The sequence below is a fragment of the Galeopterus variegatus genome, unplaced genomic scaffold, assembly GCF_000696425.1.
Source record: "Galeopterus variegatus unplaced genomic scaffold, G_variegatus-3.0.2 Scaffold6604, whole genome shotgun sequence".
NCBI lineage: Eukaryota > Metazoa > Chordata > Mammalia > Dermoptera > Cynocephalidae > Galeopterus > Galeopterus variegatus.
Genome location: NW_007732715.1, coordinates 55471 through 76502, shown reverse-complemented (window position 1 = coordinate 76502; position 21032 = coordinate 55471). Strand labels below are relative to the sequence as shown.

Here is a 21032-nt window from a genome sequence, read left to right as displayed (position 1 = left end):
ATACAATGTGGTTGATTATTGTGGCCAATTACCAAAACCTCCCTCCCTCTTCCATCTCCCTCCTCCCTCCCAACAATGTCCTTTCTGCTTGCTTGTCATATCAACTTCAAGGAATTGTAATTGTTATCTCTTCTTCCCTCCCCCCCCAGTTGTTTGTGTATTTATTTATTTATTTTTAGCTCCCACAAATAAGTGAGAACATGTGATATTTCTCTTTCTGAGCCTGGCTTGTTTCACTTAATATAATTCTCTCTAGGTCATTGCAAATGGCAGTATTTCATTCTTTTTTATAGCAGAGTAGTATTCCATAGTGTGGATATACCACATTTTCTGTATCCACTCATTTGATGATGGGCATTTGGGCTGGTTCCAACTCTTAGCTATTGTAAATAGTTTTGCAACAAACATTGGGGAACAGGTATACCTTTGACTTGATGATTTCCACTCCTCTTGGTATATTCCCAGCAGTGGGATAGCTGGGCCATATGGTAGATCTATCTGCAATTGTTTGAGGAGTCCATAATTTACATTAGGGTTCACTCTTGGTGTTCTATATTCTATATTTTTGGACAAATGTATAATGTTCTAGACCTACCACTAGTATCATACAGAATAGTTTCAGTGCCCTAAAAATCCTCTATGCTCTACCTATTCATTCTTCCTTCCTCCCAACCTCCAGCAACCACTGATCTTTTTACTGTCTCCCTAGTTTTGCCTTTTCCAGGATGTCGTATAGTTGGAATCATACAGTATGTAACCTCTTCAGATTGGCTTTTTTTCACTTAGTAATATACATTTAAGGTTCCTCCATGTCTTTTCATGGCTTGAAAGCTCATGTCTTTTTAGCACTGAATAATATTCCATTGTCTGAATACACCATGTTTAAACCATGTATTTTTGTGTCTGCCATTACAGGTACCAAAACATCAGTAAAATTATATATTCTATATCTCATCCTCCCCATTATTTTGATCGTCGTGGGATCCATTTGGTTTTTGAAAATCAGTGGCTACAGGTATTAATTGATGAATGTTTTTTCTTCAGTTTTGTTGGGCTAGAAAAGAGGCAGAAATATGGAATTGACCGACTGGGTAAAATAGGATGTTAACATTAATTATCCTGTAATCAAGAAGAGTATCTTGAAGGTGTTAGAGTTGGACTACTTTGAGAGATGACAGGGATTTTGCTAGGTTACTTAGTTATACAAGCATGGTGAGTTAGAGAATTTAGGGCAAGATCTTGGGTGAAACAGTGCATGCTAAATTTTTTATTTGGGAAAATAATTACAACAATTCCTTTCATGTACCAAAGAGGAGTCATTACATATATTTTATTGCATCAAGGCCCTATTGCATGATTTCACTCCTTTTTCCAAAATCCAGAATTTTCTTATTTAGTTTTATTGACCACAAACCATATTCCTCACTCATTTTTGGTGGCTCATTCCTGATTTATTACAGCTTCTATCAAAATGAACCACAATTGTCAATAGTATAATGGTATGTATTTTTTTCCTTTTTCAATCTAAACAATGATGCTTCCTACATTCACTCCAGCTTATTTTACTTTTATAGGAAATGTGAATTGAAAAAAACAGAAGCTCCTCCAGTTGTTGAGGAGGTAAGATAAAATAAAAAAATAATATTTAAAAACTTTTAAGCTACGTAGTCTGAAAATCCAGCACATAATTTGTAATTTGTATTAATATTAGTGTTTTAGTTGAAAAACTAAAAAAAATTCTGATTTTACAGTGCTAATAGTCATGTGTACTTATTTTTTAAATTATTTACCAAGTACTATTTGTACACCACCACAGATCCACATTTTCGTTTTATGAACTGCATCCTAATACATGTTTCCCTTATATGGACTGTAATCTTTGGAGAAATTGAATTGGTGTTTCTTCTCTCATGAAGCCATCTCTAATTCTTGACTTCTTTTTCAATACCATCATCATTTCCCTCTTACCCAAGTTTAAAACCTATTCTGCTCCATAATCTCATATAACTAGTAGCTTACTAGGTTTTCAGCTCTCTTCTTTGAAGTGCTTCTCATATCACTTCATTCTTCCCCATTCATAATTCACACAACCATCCTCTCGCACAGCGAATATTTTTGATAAAATATTAGAACAAAGACTTGCTCTTATGTTCATATAAGCCCAAAGACACAAATATAAGCACTACTGGTAGATACTAAAGCTGTGGGCACCTGTTAGAAAAATGCAAGTAGTTTCTGTTATGATTTCTGGTCTTTTTGAACTAATTTTGACTCTGAGTTCTTTCTTAGGATGAAATGCAGCCCTATGCCAGCTACACGGAGAAGAACAATCCACTCTATGATACAACAAACCGGGTGAAGATGTCTCAGGTGTTACAAAGTGAGGCTGATGGCGTGGGCCTCCATACTGTATAAGTTAATGGAATCTAGCACCAGGAAAAATGAATTAAGATACATCACAATTACCGTTTTGATTTTCTTACCATTCTAGAATGGAAGACCTATTTTGAAGTTAATTCTTCAAAGGCTCTTAAAAGATGAAGACATTCTAATGAATTAGTATTTGTATCCTTATATAACTGGAATTTTAGAACCTTAGCTGCTACCAGCTAGTTCTCTAAAGAACTGATGTAATTATTACAAAGCACATGCTCATGAAAAAAATTCAAATTGTGCAGTATAGTAAATAATGATAACCGAGTTTCCACAAGAACTAAGTCTGTGGAAGGAACAATCATCAACAGTTTCTTATGTATCCTCCTGGAAAATTTCTACGAACATATGACATGTCTGTATGTCTATGGTTTAAGTGTGCATTTATGTCTATTTACATATGTGTATAAGTATCCTTGTCAAAACACAAAGAGAAACATACTGTAATGCTGTTCTGTACTTATAAAAAGCTAATAATGCAAGTCTTGGGGATCTTTTTATATCAACACAAGCAGATCTACCTCATTCTTTAACCATAGCCCTAGTGATGGACATTTACATTGTTTTCAGTTTTATTTGTTTTCAGTTTTATTTGTGTTATAAACAGTACCACATAGAATGTTTCTTGTGGATATATCTTACTGTATCTCTTTGAGTATATATGTAGGATAATTTCCTTCAGTGGAATTGCCAGGTCAAGGGTTTGTGCAGTTTTATTTTTGATATATTTGTCAAATTGTATCAATTTACATTACCTTCAACAGTGTTTGAATGTGCCTTTCCCTATGCTCTTATTTAATGTCTGCAAGATTCCCACTTTTGCAGTTCCCACTTTCCCTTTTTAAAGAACCAGTCAGCTAATATGATGTAAGATGAAAATAAAAAATTGTAGTATTTAATAATAAAACCAGATGTATATTTTTTGTCGTGTTTGCAGGAAAGAACACACTTGTGAATGTTAGCTTCTTCTGAACTTATATCTCTGCAGAGATGTTGATACTTAATGCTTAACAATTTTGCAGATGTGATAAATTGAATTGTGTATTTTTATGGTGTACATTCTATTGTGATGTATATATCACAAATGTCTATGGACTATATAAGCAACTAAATGTGCACTATGGAGGACTTGGAGTGTCTACAAAATATGATCTATATGGTAAGAGAATGGCCGTTGGAGGATATGACCCTCCCTTCCATTTTTCTGTGGAGTATTGAATATTGGGGATGTGTATATTAATCATTCTTACTATCATAAAATTATCTTTTAATTGTGAATAATTATGAAAAATAAGCCTACTCCATAGCAACATAAATATTAAAAGTTTTTTTTTTAAATTTTAACATTTACTGGTACATATCTGTGTTGTACAGTGTGTTGCTTCAATACGTGTGTATACTGCACAATGATCCACTTAGCATAGATAGTTTTATACCTATTAGTCCACCACTTCTCCTCCTCCTGCCACCTGGCCTCTGGTAATTAGTATTCTACCGTCTATTTCTATGAGAACCACTTTTTTTTTTTTTGCATTCCACATATGAATGATGTCATGTAGTACTTGTCTTTCTGTGCCTGACTTCACTTAACATGATGATTTCCAGTTTCGTCCATGTTGCTGTAAATGATAGGATATATATATATATATTTTTAGTAGCTGAATAGTATTCCATAGTGTATAGATATCACAGTTTTTTATCCATTCCTCCATTGATGGGCATTTAGGTTTATGCCCTCTATTGGGTATTGTCAATAGTGTTGCAATGAACATGGGGGTGCAGGTGTCTTTTTGATACATCAATTTCATTTCGTTTGGGTATATACCAAGTAGTGGGATAGCTGGGTATCTATTTTTAGTTCCCTGAGGAACCTCCATACTGTTTTCCATAACGGCTGTATCAATGTAGATTCCCACCAACAATTAATAGATTTTTCATCATGATAGAAATTAAAACAAAATCCATTCATTCTTCAATTGTGCTGTCTGAGACATTTAAGACAGCTATTTTATCTTAATATATTTTCCTCCCTCCAGACATTTTAGTTACTCTAGAATTATCCTTAGAAATCCTCTAGGATTTTTAGTCTATTTTGGATACAAAACAAATATAATGATACTTGGAACATGATATTTTGATCAAACCATCTGACTCGGCCATAAAAACCAATCCATTAAGTTTCTGTATGCAAATATTACCAAGTAGTGTGCACAATAGGCATCATAACCTTTTCCTTGACCTTTATTACTTCTTAATCCACTCCTGGTTGAAATGAGGCTCATAGTTAGTTAGGTCCAAAACTATATTTTGAAATATTACTGAAAAACAAAACAAAACTGTGCTTACATCTTAATTTGATAATGTCAAAACAAGCATGTCAGATGACACCGTAGACTTTGATAGTTTATAAATGTTAAATTATATAAGGGTACTTTAAAATGTTTGTGAAAAAAATAGAATTAAAAGATAACACAAATCTGTCCATGAACTTATTGAAGATTCCTCATATTGTGTAGGAAATAATTACCTAAAAATCTCCCACTGTGGGGCTAAAACATGTTTGAACATTGGTATCACATGGGGAAATAAAAAAATAGAGAGATTTCCAAATTCACTCTAGACCTGCTGAATCATGAAAATCTAGAAATTGGATCAGGTGTGCCAGTTAGGTTCTCCAGGAAGCAGGGGCTGAGATGGAGTTAGGATTCATAAAAGCTAATTGGGGGAGGGAGGTTACACTTTTGAAAGATAAAAGGGGTAGGAAGCAGGATTGAGAAGGAAACGCCTCAGATAACAGTATTAGAACTATCCAAGTCTTTGTCAAACCAATGGGGAGCCCTGGAACTAAGACAGCTTCTGACTAAAGTCTTTCATATGAGGAAATGGTCAAACCCCAATAGCGCCTTCATGATTTGTCATTGGCTGGAGCTGTGCTGCCCAGGAAGAGCATGGCCTCAGCTCAAAAGGTAAAATAAATAACAAATTAGCAACTGGAGACCATCACTCTAACTGCACTCCTCGCAGCTGAATGGTAGGTTCTTTCTTGATAAGAAATCTGAACAGCATACACACAAGCTGTGGTATGTCATCATCTATTTTCAACTCTTCTGTGATATTTTATCTTAGGCATACTTTTATAAAGAAACTTCAGCTTTTAAATAAAGAAACTATAGCTTTTTTATAAAGAGGGTATAGCTGATTTTTATTAACTCATTTGAGAATTTTATCTTTATTAAGGGAATTTAAGCCCTAGACATTTGTTGTGATTACTTACATATTCAGTCATATTTTTACAATCTTATTTTACATCTCATTTACTGTGCCTTCTCCTACCTCCACCCCCCATTTAATTTTTTTCTTTACTCTGCTTTGCTGGATCAGTTAATTTAATTTCTTTATTTCTCTCTTTCTTTTCTTTCTTTCTTTCTTTCTTTCTTTCTTTCTTTCTTTCTTTCTTTCTTTCTTTCTTTCTTTCTTTCTTTCTTTCTCTCTTTCTTTCTTTCTTCTCTTTCTTTCTCTCTCTCTCTCTTTCTCACTCTCTCCTCTCTCAGCACCTCTACCAGTTTAAAAGTTATACATTATAATATACATCTATTTGTGGTTATGCTTTATTTATGAACATCTAAAACAGCTTTATTGTGGTATCACTGATATATTTAAAGTGTACAATATGTTAAATTTTGTGCACAAAGCATACACTTTGTTAAGCATTGACGTGGTTTTACACCTGGTAAAACCATCAGCCTAATCAAAATAATGTACTTGTCCATACTGTTAAGTTTTCTTATGCTTCTTTGTAATCCTATCCCCAAATTCTTCTTGTTGCCTCTCATACTCCACTTCCCAAGTAATCACTGATCTGCTGTCTGTAACTATCTACTAGTTTGTACTTTGCAGAATTTTACATCAATGAGATCATACAATAAGTATTCTTTTTCTGTGTATGAGGGTTTTTTCACTCAGGATAATTATTTTGAGATGTATCTGCACATCAATAGTTTATTCTTTTTATTGCTAAATGGTATTTAATTGTATGCCTATACCAGTTTGTTTATCCATTCGCCTGTTGACGGATATTTGGGTTGTTCCTAGTTTGGGGCTATTAGGAATAGAGCTGCTATAAACATTCTTGCACAAGTATTTTTGTGGACACATGCTTTTATTTTTCCTGGGTTAATATTGATGAGTGAATTGGCTGATCATATTGTAAGTATATGTTTAACTTTTAAAGAAATTGCCAAACTGTTTTTCTAAGTTTCACGCTGTTTTTAGCTTTGTAAGTCTTGATCAGGTGGTATTAGGCCTCCAACTTGATTCTTTCTTAACATAGTTTTGGCTATATTAGGTACTTGGCATTTCCATATCAATTTTAGAATCGGTTTGTCAATTTCTACAAAAAAGTCTGCTTGGAATTTGATTTAATTGTATTGAAGCATGTATCAACTTGAGAAAAATTGATATCTTAGCAACACTGAGTCTTCCAATCCATGAGCATCTCTTTCATTTAGGCCTTTAATTTTTCTCCGCAATGTTTTATTCTTTTCTGTGTGCAGTTCAAATGCATCTTTTGTCAGATTTATTCCTAAATACTGTATTTCATACTTTTTGATATTATTGTATATGGAATTGTGTTTAAATTTTAATTTCTAATTTTTCCTTGATATTGTATAAAAATACAAACGAATTTTGCAAACTTAAATCTTGCAACCTTGCTCATTGATTGATTCTAAGAGATTTTTGAAGACTCAGATTTTCTGCACAGGTGATCATGACATCCATGAATGAAGACGGTTTTATGTTTTTCCTTTCTAATCTGGATAACTTTCATTTGTTTTACTTACCTATTGTACTGGCTACAACCTCTAGTATAAGGTTGATTAGAAATAGTGAATCCTTGTCTTACTCCTGGTCTTAGGGAGAAAGCATTGAAACTTTCACTGTTAAAAATGATGTTAGCTGGGATTTTTTTTTTTGTAGATGCCATTTATTGGGCCGCTGAGGATTTGTTTCTTCTATTCCTAGGTTTCTGACGCTTTTTAACAAAAATGGTTGTTAGACTCCGTCAAAGCTTTTTCTGTATCTATTAAGATGATAAAAAATTTTGTCTTTTTTATTTTTTTTAATATGGCGACTTTTAATGTTCTCTGTTTCTGTGTTTCTTTTGGAATAGTTTCTGATATTACCAAGTTCAGCATTTTTTTTCTTCTGCAAATGTGTAATCTGATGTTAATTCCATTCAGTGTATTTTCCACCTCACACACTGTAGTTTCCATCATTAGAAATTAGATTTGGGCCTCATGTCTTCATGTCATAACTTTTGGAACATGTGGACTATAATTATAATTATTGTTTAATGCCTTTGTCTGCTAAGTCTTGCATCTGTGTTGGTTATGGGTTGGTTTGGAGGATAGGTTTTTACCTTGTTATGAATTGTATTTTCTGGTTTCTTCGACTGTCTGGTAATTATAATTTTTTATTGTCATAAATATACATTATATAAAATTGATCATTTTAGCTATTATTAAGTGTATAGTTAGTGCATTAGGTACATTCTCATGTTGTATAATCATCACCAACATTCATCACAAGAAATTTTTCATCTTCCTAAACTGACACTCTGTACTCTTATAACGATAAGTTACCATAGCCTTCTCTCCCCATCCCCTAGTAATTAATATTCTTTCTGACGCTATAAATTTGACTACTTTAGGTACTACATATAAGTAAAATCATACAGTGTTCGTCCTTTTATGAATGGCTTATGTCACTTAGCATAATGTCTTCAGGATTTAGCTATGAAGTAGCATGTGTCAGAATGTCCTTTTTTAAGACTGAATAATATTTCCTTGTAAGTATTTACCATATCTTGCTTATCCATTCATCCATTGTTGGACACTTAGGCTGCTTCCACCTTTTGGCTGCTGTGAATAATGCTGCTATGAACATGGGTGTACAAATAACTCTTTGCATCTCAACTTTCAATTCTTTTGGGTATGTCCAAAGGTGGAATTTCAGGGTTATATTTTCATTCTACTTTTATTTTTTTGAGAAACTGCTATACCTCTTTCTGTAGCAGTTGCACCATTTAATATTTTCACTAGCAGTGCACAAAGGTTCCAATTTCTCCATGCCCTCACCAACACTTATTTTCTGTTTTCTTGATAATAGCCATCCTTGTGGGTGTGAAGTGGTATCTCATGTGCTTTTGATTTGCATTTCCCTAGTGATAAGAGGTGCTGATTATTTTTTCATGACCTTATTGACTGTTTGTATTTCTTCTTTGGAGAAATGTCTATTCAAGCCCTTTGCTCAATTTTAAATTGGGTTGTTCATTTTATTATTACTTTTTTTGAACAGCAAAATGTTCCAGATTCCTCATGTGCCTTAATTGCCTCCGATCTGGTATAAACCATTTCTCCAAGAGTACTGGCTGCTTTTGGTGGGAAGTGGTATAAGAGTCTATAGTTTGGATCCTAGGTGTGCTTATTATTACTAAATTTGGCGTTGTTTTTAGGATGAACTTTCTCTTGGTTACTGTTTATTGAGTATATCTTTTTTCATCCTTTTACTCTCTGCTTTTCTGTGTCCCTAATATTTAGGTGAGTCTTTTGTTAAATATTATATCACTAGGTTTAAAAATCAGATATGACAGTTTACATATTTATTGTTATGTTTATATATTTTTGTACTGATATATTTAAATATTAATATATTATACTTTATTTGGAATTTTCTGTGCATCTTTTTTCCTTTCTTGCTTCCTTTTGGACTTACAGGCTTTTAAGATTCTATTTTTATTACATTGGAATTATACATTCAATTTCTATTTTTTTGAGATTATCATCCAAAATTTAACATTCATTCTTAAAATCTAAAGTTAATCAATACTATGTCACCTAAACAATTAAATGACCATAGAACATTTTAACTTGAATTATTCTCTCTTCCATCTTAGAGTTATTGTCATCTAATATTGAAATTTATCATCTTTTTAAATTATTCTCTAAGTAAACTAGTTATTATCTAATCAAATAACATCTAACCAAAGTACATATTAGTATTAGTAGTTTAAAAAGTTTACATACATGTGTGTCTATTTTTTATTGTTGTTCATCATTTCTTCCTGAATCTTGCACCTTCCTTTTGAGATCACTTTCCTTTTTCTCTTACCTGTTTTCAAGAATATTATTTAAAAGTTCATTTAGTGAAAGTCTGTATTTGCTGGTAAAAAGCTCTCAGTTTTTTTCTCTTTTTTTTGACTAGAAAAAAGGTCTTTCTTTTCTCCTCATATGTGAAAAATATTTTTCTGGATAAATAAAGCTAAATTGATGCATATTTTCCTTAAGCACTTTGAAGACATTCCATTTATTTTGGCCTCTATCATTGCCGTTAAGAATTCTACTGTCAGTACAAATGTTATTCTGTGGTAGGTCATCTGTCTTTTTTCCCTGACTACTCTTAAGATCTTCTCTTTGTCATTAGTGTTCTGAAGTTTCACTATGGTACATCTAAATATAAATTCATTTTTATTTTCCTTGTTTAGAATTTGTTTTGCATCTTGAATCTGAGGATTTAGATTTTTTGTTTTGTTTTAATCAATACTGGAAAATTTCCTTGTTTAGAATTTGTTTTGCATCTTGAATCTGAGGATTTAGATTTTTTGTTTTGTTTAGTTTTGTTTTAATCAATACTGGAAAGTGCTTAGTTATTATTCATTTTATTGTTAGGTTTCACCATTTTTATCTGTTCTCTTCTTCTAGAAGTTCATTTAAGTCTTCTCATTCTATCTTCCATGATTCAACATCTTTTTAATATTTTCTCTCTTTGTCTCTCTGTGTAGCATTTTCTGTGATTTCTTTAGATCTCCATTAGAAACTACCAATATTTCTTCATTTGTATCTAATCTACTGTTTGATCTATTCATTGAGTTTTAACTTTAAATAAATATTAAATTTAATTCTACAAGTTTTATTTAGTTCTGTTAAAATCTATTTTCATGTTCAAATATAATTTTAAATTTCCATAAACATGTTAAAACATAATTATTCTGTAAACATGTTAAACATATATTCTACAAATTTATTTGAAAGTTACAACACTCAAATATGTATGTATTTTGGTGGCTGGCCCGTAAAGGGATCTGCACCCTTGACCTTGGTGTTATGAGTACCATGCTCTAACCAAGTGAGCTAACCAGCCATCCCAACGCTTCGGTCTTGGTAGATTTTATGTTTCTAGAAATTTACCTATGTCTTCTAGGTTATCTAGTTTGTTGGCATAAAATTTTTCATAACCATCTCTTATGATCTTTTTATTTCTGTAGCATCAGTTGTAATGTTTCCTTTTTAATTTATGATTTTATTTATTTGAATCATCTCTTTTTTTTTCTTGATCTTTCTAATGGTTTGTCAATTTTATCTTTTCAAAAACCCAAATATAAGTTTTATTTATTTTTTCTATTATTTTTCTATTCTGTATTTCATTTATTTCAGTTCTCATCTTTAGTATTTCCTTCATTCTACTAACTTTGAGTTTAGTTTGTTCTCATTTTCCTAGTTCTTTGAGGTATAGAGTTAGGTTTTTCATATGAAATTTTTCTTTTTTCTTTTTTAAATGTAGGTATTTATTGCTATAAACTTTCCTCTTAGTACTGCTTTTGCTGCATCCCATAGGTTGTGGTATGCTGTATTTCCATTTTTGTTTGTGTCAAGGTGTTTTTTATTTTCCCTTTTGATTCTTTGACCATCTAGTTGTCCAAAAATGTGTTGTTTGATTTCCACAAACTTGTGAATTTTCATCAACATACAAAAATCAGTTGCATTTCTATACACAGACTATTTGAAAAGGAAATTAGGAAAACAATAGCATCAAAAGCATCAAAAGAATGAAATACTTAGGAATAAATTTAACTAATGAAACAAAAGACTTGTACACTCAAAACTACAAAACACTGATAAAAGAAATTAAAGAAGATGCAAATAAAAAGACATTCTATATTCATGGATTAGAAGACTTAATATTGCTAAAATGTCCATACTTCCTGCTATAGTTTAAAAGTTTGTGTCCCTCCAAAATCCATGTTTAAGCATAATCCCTGATGCAACAATACTAACAGGTGAGGCTGCACCCTCATGAATGAATTAGGGACTTATGAAATGACTTGAGGGGAAAGTGTTCTGCTTCAGTCCCTTCTGCCATGGGAAGATACAATGTTCTTCCCCTCTAGAGGATGCAGCAGCAAGCAATCATCTTGATAACAGAGAACAGCCCTTACTAGTCAATAAATCCTCTGGCACCGTCTTGGACTTCCTGGCTTCTAGAACTGTGAGAAATAAATTTCTATTGTTTATAAGTTATCTACTCTGTGGTATTCTGTTTAGCAGCACAAAATTAAGACTCTGCCTCCCCAAAACCCTACAGATTCAATGCAAGCTCTATCAAAATCCCAATGGCATTTTTTACAGGAAGAAAAAAAAAAGTATTCTAAAATTCATATGTAATCACAAAAGACCCCGAATAGTAAAAGCAATCCTGAAAAGAAGAAAAAATCTGAAGACATCATACTTCCCTATTTCAAAATATATTAGAAAGTGGAAGTAATTAAAACAATATGGTACTGCCATAAAGAAAGATATGTAGACAAATATAACAGAATAGAGATCCCCAAATAAATCAACACATAGATGCTCAACTGATCTCTAGGAAGGGTTACAAGTATACCCAATAGGGAAAAGATAGTCCCTTCAATGAGTGCTATTGGAGTAACTAAATACCTCTATGAAAGAAGAATGAAATCGAACCATTATTTTATAGCATACACAAAAATAAATTCAAAATGGGTGGAGGAGAAATGAAGGATACAGCTGCTTTGTTCTTTCACTAAAAATTCCAACTTTTACCATCAAATGTGTTGAGGAATTGTCTATCTTGTGACAAGAATCTAATCCTGGTGATAAATATATAGTCTAGAAAGTTAATGTACATGGTATTATTCATCTTCTTCATAAGAAGTTATCATTAACCATTATTTTTGACTAACCAAACTGAAACCAGTGTGAACCATTGGGGGTGGGGTGGGGACACAGGAAAAACCCAAAGGTCAGGATTATTGTCTGTTCATAAAAATGTAAGAAAAATTTATGTGCAGAAGAAACTTCAGCCTACTGGTCAGACCCCTTAGTCTTAACCTTCACCTCCACGTAGCAAACCTGAATTTGCCTAAGGGAACTTAAAATTGCTTTACCTAGAAACAAACTGAACAAAGAAAAGACAAAAAGAAAAATAACATAGAAATTATGAAGCAGAAGCTAACATTGTCATTTGAGTGGAGAATTATTTATATTGTAGTCTTTTTGAGCATTTTACTTTTAAATATTTTTGCCTTAGTGTTTTCTGTGTTAAAGTACATATTCCTAGTGGAAAAGACCAATTTGCTTCTCTCATAAACCACAAAACAACATGCCAAACAAATACACATAGACACACAATGAAATACAATGCAAGGTAAGGAAAACTACCTATGGAAAGATGTTTGTTCCTATCCTGATTCTACTGCCCTATCATTAACTGACATAAGATAAGTTAGTTAACTTCTCTGACTCCCTATTTCCTCATTTATATAAATGAATAAAATGATACATGCCTCAAAAAAATTATGAGAGAGTGATGTCATCAAGATGGTAGGATAGATGGTTCCCAGTGCTGCTCTTCTCCACATGTAACCAATTCACAACAATTAAAAAGCAAAAACTGCCAACCTGGGACTTCTGGAGCTGGGGAAAGAGGAGGACGAATTCACAGAATTCGGAAAGATGTGAGATGCCATGGCAAGAGAGTATAGAGATGATGACAATCATTTGAGCCCTGGCCTCTTTGGGCCAGCCTGGTATATGGTGGGGAGTGGCTGCATCACCCTAATCAGAAAAAGCTGCAGCAGCACCCTTCACTTGAAGCTGCTTGGAGTCTGAAGGGGAGAGGAAGGCTTTGGAGTGCACCATACCAGGCCACAGGCCATAAAGTCCACTGCAGGATTCCCCTGGGCCTGTACAGAAGCAAGTAGCTGCAGCCAATTGGAGAAAGAAGCCATCCAGAGGCTGATGAGTTATCACAAGGAATACGTACATGGCCTGCCCCACAGGAATTGGTTGGAGTGTAGGAGAATGGCTGGCCCACTGAGGCAACACTGAGTACAGCATGGGCAGCTGGCCTCAGTGGAAACTGGTAAAGGCAATAGAACTGCAGGAGTGCAATCTGCAGGAAAGACTCAGTCCTGAGCCAGAATTTCCACACAGCCCAGTCGTGAAAGTGATTAATGCCAATAATTAAAATTCTATGCACAGAAAAAGCCTTCCTCAGAGAATCAGCAGCAAAACAGCAATTTAGCTCAAGCACAGAGCTCAACTTCTGGTCCCCATCGGAAGAGCCCCCAATTTGGGAACTGACCACAGGACAGCACATTAATTCCTGTGCAGAGTCTAACTGGTGATGGTAGCTATTAATCCATTATAGAAAAGAAAGAAAAGCCCCACAGACAAGAGACAAAGCTCTGATATTAACCAGTAAGTGTCTAACACAACAAGTGAACACCTACACAACCTAGAAGAAGCAACAATCTCTTCAAATGCCCAGGCATCTATGTAAAGACAAAAAGATCAAAGAAGGACAGAGAAATATGTCTCCACCAAAGGAAACAAGCAAATCAGCAGCATTGGACCCAGAGGAAATGCAGATCTATAAAATGTCTGATAGAGAATTCAGAATAACCCTCTTAAGGATGTTCAGGCAATCACAAGAAAATACAGATAAAAAATTAAATGATACCTGGGAAACAATTCAGGAGCAGAATGAGAAATTTGACAAAGGAATAGAATCAGTTTTTTAAAAAACAAGTAGAAATTCTAGAAATAAAGAATACATCATCTGGGATTGGCTGATTAGCTAGCTTGGTAAAGCATAGTGCTGACAACACCAAGGTCATGGGTTCAGATCCTTGTTCCTGCCAACTGCCAAGAAAAAAAAAAAAAAAAGAATACATTATCTGAATTGAAAATAGAGGAAAGAATAATTGCCGGTCCCCGGTCCAGTACGGGGGCAACACTGAGGGTTGCGATCTGTTGCCGGACATGGAAAAAGAAAAAAAAAAAAAAAAAGAATACATTATCTGAATTGAAAATAGAGGAAAGAATAAGTGAGTTCAAAGATAGAACACACAAAATTATCCAGTCAGAGTAGCAAAACCAAAAAAGAATAAGAAAAAAATGAAACAGAAATACAGCAAATATGGGGCTCCCTCAAGCAAAATATCTGCATAATTGGCATACCTAAAGGAAAAGAAAAAGGAAGAAACTTAGAAAGCATATGCAAGGAAATAATGACTGAAAATTTCCAAGTATGGAGAAAGGTGACAGCATCCAGGTACAGAAAGGTCAGAATTTGCCAAATTCAATCCAAAGAGAAACACCCTAAGACATGCCAAATCAAATTATTAAAAACCAAAGACGAAGAGAGAACACTGAAAGTAGCAAGAGAAAAGAAACACATAGCATTCAATGGAGCTCCAATATGTCTTTCAGCAGATTTCTCAGTAGAAACCGTACAGGCCAGAAGAGAATGGAATAGTACATTCAAAGTGCTGAAGGAAAAAGACTGTCAGTCAAGAATTCTGTATCTAGCAAAGCTAGCCTTCAAATATGAAGGAGAGATAAAGGCTTTCCTAGACAAACAAAAGCTAAGGGAATTTCCAAAGAGAAACACCCTAAGACATGCCAAATCAAATTATTAAAAACCAAAGACGAAGAGAGAACACTGAAAGTAGCAAGAGAAAAGAAACACATAGCATTCAATGGAGCTCCAATATGTCTTTCAGCAGATTTCTCAGTAGAAACCGTACAGGCCAGAAGAGAATGGAATAGTACATTCGAAGTGCTGAAGGAAAAAGACTGTCAGTCAAGAATTCTGTATCTAGCAAAGCTAGCCTTCAAATATGAAGGAGAGATAAAGGCTTTCCTAGACACACAAAAGCTAAGGGAATCCATTAACACTAGATCTGCCTTACAAGAGATGCTAAAGAGAGCTCTTCAGTCTGAAAGAAGACAATGCTAAAGAGTAGCAAGAAAACATCTGAAGGTACATAACTTACCAGTAAGGTAAGTTCACAGACAAGCTCAGAATACTCCAGCGTTGTAAGAGTGGTGAACAGACCACTCACATCCTTAGTATAAAGACTAAAGGACAAACCTAACAAGGCAATAAAACATACCACAATCATATAAGAGATAGGCAATAGTAAAAGATGTAACTTGGAACAATAAAATATCAGAAAGGGAGGGACAACACAAAGAGCAGAATTGGCTTTGGTTTTTCCTTTTTTCTTTGGTGTGAATGTTAAGTTGTTATTAGCCTAAAATAACTAGCTATAACTGTAACATGTTTTTGGTAAGCCTCATGGTAACCATAACACAAAAGCTTACAAGACATGCTAAAAATAAATAGCAAGAAACAAAAATGTACAGCTAGAGAAAACCACTTGACCACAAAGGAAGACAGTAAGACTGGAAAATGGATGTACAAAACAACCAGAAAAAAAATGGCAGTAATGAATTCCTACATATCAATAATAACCCTAAATGTAAATCAATTAAATGCCCCAATTAAAAGACACAGAGTGGCTGAAAAGATTATAAAATAAGAACCAACAATATACTACCTACAAGAAACTCACTTCGCCTATAAAGACACACACCATCAGAAAGTGAAGGGATGGAAAAAGATATTTCATGCAAATGGAAACCAAAAAAGAGCAGGAGTAGCTATATGTACGTAAAACAGACCTCAAGCAAAGGAAAGTAAAAAAAAGATTAGAAAGGTCATGATATAATGATAAAGTGACCACTTCAACAAGAGGATGTAACAATTCTAAATCTACACATCCAAATCAGGAGCACCCAGTTATGTAAAGCTATTACCATTAAACCTAATGGGAGAGATGGACTCCCACATGATAACAGTTGGGGACTTTACTATCCCACTTTCAGCAAAGAACAAATCAGACAGATAGGAAATTAACCAGGAAACATCAGAATTAATCTCTACTATAGGCTGACTTGACCTAACAGACATTTATGGAACATTTCATCCAACAACTGCAGAATACACATTCTTTTCAGCAGCACACAGAACATTCTCTAGAATAGACCATATGTTAGGACACAAAAACATCTAGTCTAAGTGAATCAATGTGTAGTGTATGCATGTATTGTAACAACACTCTATACCCCACAAATATGTACCAGTAAATGTTAAAATATTTTGACTTAAAAAAAAGAATCATTTTGACAATATCTGGGACATAGCTCAATCAGTTACAATGGAATTTGAATTGCAGGTCAAATGTACATGCTCTGTATACAAATAAACATACAAGCACAAAGCAGAAAATTCAATCTTTGTTCCCTAAACTCTCCAAACAGGAAATGCTTCTTTTAAAATTTCTCATGAGCCACAAATATAGCAAAGAGACCAGGGGACTTCTCACCAGTGCTTATAGAGTGGAGCAAGGGAAGTGAAAGACCATAGCTAGGTCTATGGTGTGGTGGAAGAAAACACAGGTTAGGATTGAAAAAAAATAGAAGAACTCACTTTGGAAGATTGTTTCAGCTTTTGGGATACTCTTCACAATATTTCTTTTCATAGCTGGTAAGTCTGTCAGGCAATTTGGGTCAGGGATGAGCAATGTTGGGGTGAAGTGGGGTGAGCTTAGAGTTGTCACAAATGATATTGGGCAAGTTATTTCCCAACAGCTTTCTCATAGTAAAATGGAAACAATGTTCTGTAGCTCAGTGGGCTGGTGTTAAAGCAAGTGAATTAATAAATGTAAAAATACTACATGCTAGAGAATAGTAACTTATCACTATTAATTATTAAGGATTTGTTGCTCAGCATGTTTATTAATTATTGGTTGTCCTCATCCTTCATAAATACACCTGATCAGTTTGGCATAAGTTTGCACAAATTCTTTTTTTTTCCAAGAGGACATATTTGTATTTATCCCTGTTTAATAGAAAAACAATCAATCATTCATTTTAACCAATGAAGAAACTCAATTATAGTGAGATTAATGAACATTTGCTTTAAGTTATGTAGTGATTATGTAGAGATTTAATGAAAAAGTTTTTAGAATTCTATCTTAGTATTCTATGATACATGAGAAAAGAGTTCATGGAGAAATGAGAAAAATAAAACTAACATAGTAAAAGTTTTATGGAAATCTATACTGAGTTAAAGAAATCCCTTTTATTTTAAAATTATAGATTTCTTAAGTTTCTAATTTTTGGTGTTAAAACATCTTTTAAAAAAATTGCTGATGCAAGCCATTTTTAAGTGTCTTAACTTAAAAATGTTTCCATTTAAAAAATGTTCATTGGGGCCGGCCCGTGGCTCACTTGGGAGAGTGTGGTGCTGATAACACCAAGGCCACAGGTTTGGATACCTATATAGGGATGGCTGGTTTGCTCACTTGGAGAGCGTGGGGCTGACAACACCAAGTCAAGGGTTACGATCCCTTTACTGGTCATCTTTAAAAAAATAAAATAAAATAATGTTTATTAATCCATAACATTGCAACAGCTAAGACTCATTAATGTAGAAGAATACTATGTCAAATAAATGTCTTTAACACTTGGGTTTTTCTAGAGGATGTGCATAGCTTAGAGATACCCCCATTATTATTCAGTACTTTACATTTAGAGATTTCTCTGCCCATCTTTGTTTTAGTTTTTTATTATTTTATTTTATTTTATTTTACTTTGCTGCTAGTTTAGAGTTTTTCAGGTGTTAAATGAGATAAAGATGCATTGCAAAGGTTTTGAAGTGTCAAGTACGGGTCCTAGTTTTCAATTATCCTGACTGCAGAACAATAGGAATTCTAAAACCAAGAGAAAAAAGTAAAAGGACTTGGGCCAGCCCGGTGGCGCACTCGGTAGAGTGCGGCGCTTGGGAGTGTGGCGGCGCTCCCGCCGAGGGTTCAGATCCCATATAGAGACCGGTCTGCTCACTGGTTGAGTGTGGTGCGGGCGCGACACCGAGGGTTGCGATCCCGTTGCCGGTCGCGGTATGGGCGCGACACTGAGGGTTGCGATCCCGTTACCGGTCATGAAAAAAGACAAAAAGGAAAAAAAAAAAAAGTAAAAGGACTTGACAAACTAAGGAGGGAAACCAACACTCCATTTTAATTTATTTCATTCAATTTATTTCAACTATTTCTCTTTTGTCTCTAATTTCTTTCAGTCCTTATTCTTCTGGCATTACTTCACTTTATGTTCAAGAGAGAGTACAGTCTTTTATGTGTAGGATTTCCCTAAAAGATATTATACTGTTCTTTTCGATTGTTTGTGGTATAACAGTCTTTTTTCACTCTTTGCTTCCAGGAAGCATCTCTAGATTTGCATCTGACATGCACAGCAATTCATCCACATTCAAAAGTCCTGGAGTTCGGTATCCTGTTGTTCCAAATCTCCCTGCACTTGGTAACATGCATTTAGATAAAGCCATTGGCATTGGTAGCAGCTGGCAGTGCAGGAAAGGAATGTTGGTGTTCTATCTGGACAGTGCTTGCATTTCTCATCTCCTTTCCATGCCCTGTCCTAGCTTATTATCCTTCCCCTGGATAGTAGCAATAATCTTGTATCCCATCTCCCTATGCCTACTCTCTTTTTTGGAGTCATCTTCTACGACCAACCAATTCTTGTGAAATATCCCTCTGTTAAAAACACTTTCTTCTTCCAAACTCTTCAATAGCTCCCTAATTTTTCTGCCTTGAGAATAAAGTGCATATTACTTTTCATTGAATTCCAGGCCACTGTTACCCAACCTGTCTTTCCATACTCTCCTCCTGCTGTGCTCTTCTCATCCAATGTCACCCTATTGTTTTCCTGGACGCAGTCAGTACCTTTATATCTGTGTACTCATGCACAAAACAACTCTACTTTCAATTTCTCCACCTAAAAGATTCATCTGCTCAAAAGTCATCTTCTGTTTGATATCAGACAACCAAACCTAGGTCATTTATGTCCCACCAATGTGGGAGGGCACTGCTGCTTCTTTAGACAGAATGCTATTCAGGATAAGTCATGTTCTTATTAAATCATAGGATGTTAGTTATTGAGTAACGAGAAAATGTTTGACTCTTTCAGTTGAATGCTGTATTTATATGTACATTTACAAGTAAAGAATGGACACTAGTATTTATATTAGGTGGATATCTGCAGGATATTATTTAATATTTCTTTTTATGAATTAAATATGCTTTAGATAAAAAGTTGTTGCCAGAGAGCAACTTTGAAAGTGCCTTCTAAAATGACTGATATATGGAGATCTTTATCAATACTTTCTTTCTGTACCCAGTTAATACTTCACTGCTCTCTGTACAGTGGCTACAAAGGCTCTGTGGTGTTGCCCTCTGGCCCACTGACAACTGTGGTGATAACAACATGGGAAATAGTCTTCAGAGACAAACTTGCCTGCATCAAAGCCTACAGGAGAGATAGAAATGAGACAATCGAGATGAACTGCACTGAAAAGAGAATAACCTGGGCCTCCAGACCTGACCAGAACCTTGCCCTTCAAATCGATCCAGTGGCCACCACTCATGACAGATATTATGACTGTTCTCTTGTAACACCTGATGGGAATTTCCAACATGGCTATCACCTTCTTGTGTTAGGTAAAGCACATTTATTGGCAGAATGATCCATTTATACAGGACCAAGATTGAAAGGTAAAACTTGCTCAAGATTCTTGGAAGTGCACTTTGTCTATTACCCAGCTTTGTGAAATCCACACCACCTATCACAATGCTGCAAATATATTAATGATGATATGTATTGAGCACTTATTACATGTCAGATGCTTATCTAGGCATCCTACATGCATTAATTCATTTAATCCTCATAATAACTCTCAGAGGTATTAGTCTCCCCATTTTACAGAAAGGAAACAGCCACAGAGGGGCTAAGTTCCATATTTTATTATATCTAAGATGCAGATTTTTTCCTCCACATTTTAATACCTCCAAAATGGGATGCATATCAGTCAGCACCCCCGCAGGAAACAAACTGCACACCCTGAATAACTTGAGTAGAGACTATTAAAGGGATGCATGTTTTGTAAAGATATAGCCATTGCTTGGGGAAACCAGTAAGAAATAGTGAAGGTCCCTGGGGCTTGCCATCAGTGGAAGACATTCCACCTTTTTGCCTAAAGTTTCAAGATGAAGGAGCCTGGAGAAGGTGAGGTTTTTTTTTGTTTGTTTTTTGTTTGTTTGTTTGTTTTCTTGTACAGGACTGCCTATAGGACTATGGTTACAGTAGTAATGGATGATCCAATGGATCATCCTTTTGGGCACAGAGAAGGATGCAAAAAGTTGAGGAATGGATCTTGAGGGGCAAATGGAAGATATTCCAGCACAAGTTGCATTTTACAATAAATGACATGTTATAAAAATAGTTGTCAGAATTTTTATATTTCCTACTGTTATATAATCAACATGTTAAAAATTAATAATGTTCTATCATTTGATGAGGCACAGTAAATTGCTTAAGGTT

At 34.5% G+C, this 21032-nt stretch overlaps 2 protein-coding genes across 2 annotated transcripts in view; both read left to right on the top strand.

Annotated features, from left to right (window-relative positions):
* LOC103606476 (cell surface glycoprotein CD200 receptor 1-like) overlaps positions 1–2940 on the top strand; it is a 12576-nt gene extending 9636 nt beyond the window's left edge. Inside the window, exons 4-6 of the mRNA XM_008591066.1 lie at positions 916–1015; positions 1575–1620; positions 2290–2940. Coding sequence (XP_008589288.1) covers positions 916–1015; positions 1575–1620; positions 2290–2415 — 272 coding nt within the window. The 3' untranslated portion in view covers positions 2416–2940. The remainder of the gene's footprint in view (positions 1–915; positions 1016–1574; positions 1621–2289) is intronic.
* A 15943-nt stretch (positions 2941–18883) lies between these two features.
* Positions 18884–21032, top strand: part of LOC103606477 (cell surface glycoprotein CD200 receptor 1-like) — a 56215-nt gene continuing 54066 nt past the window's right edge. The window contains 3 exon segments of the mRNA XM_008591067.1: positions 18884–18956; positions 19860–19889; positions 19892–20155. Of these exon segments, the coding sequence (XP_008589289.1) occupies positions 18884–18956; positions 19860–19889; positions 19892–20155 (367 nt within the window).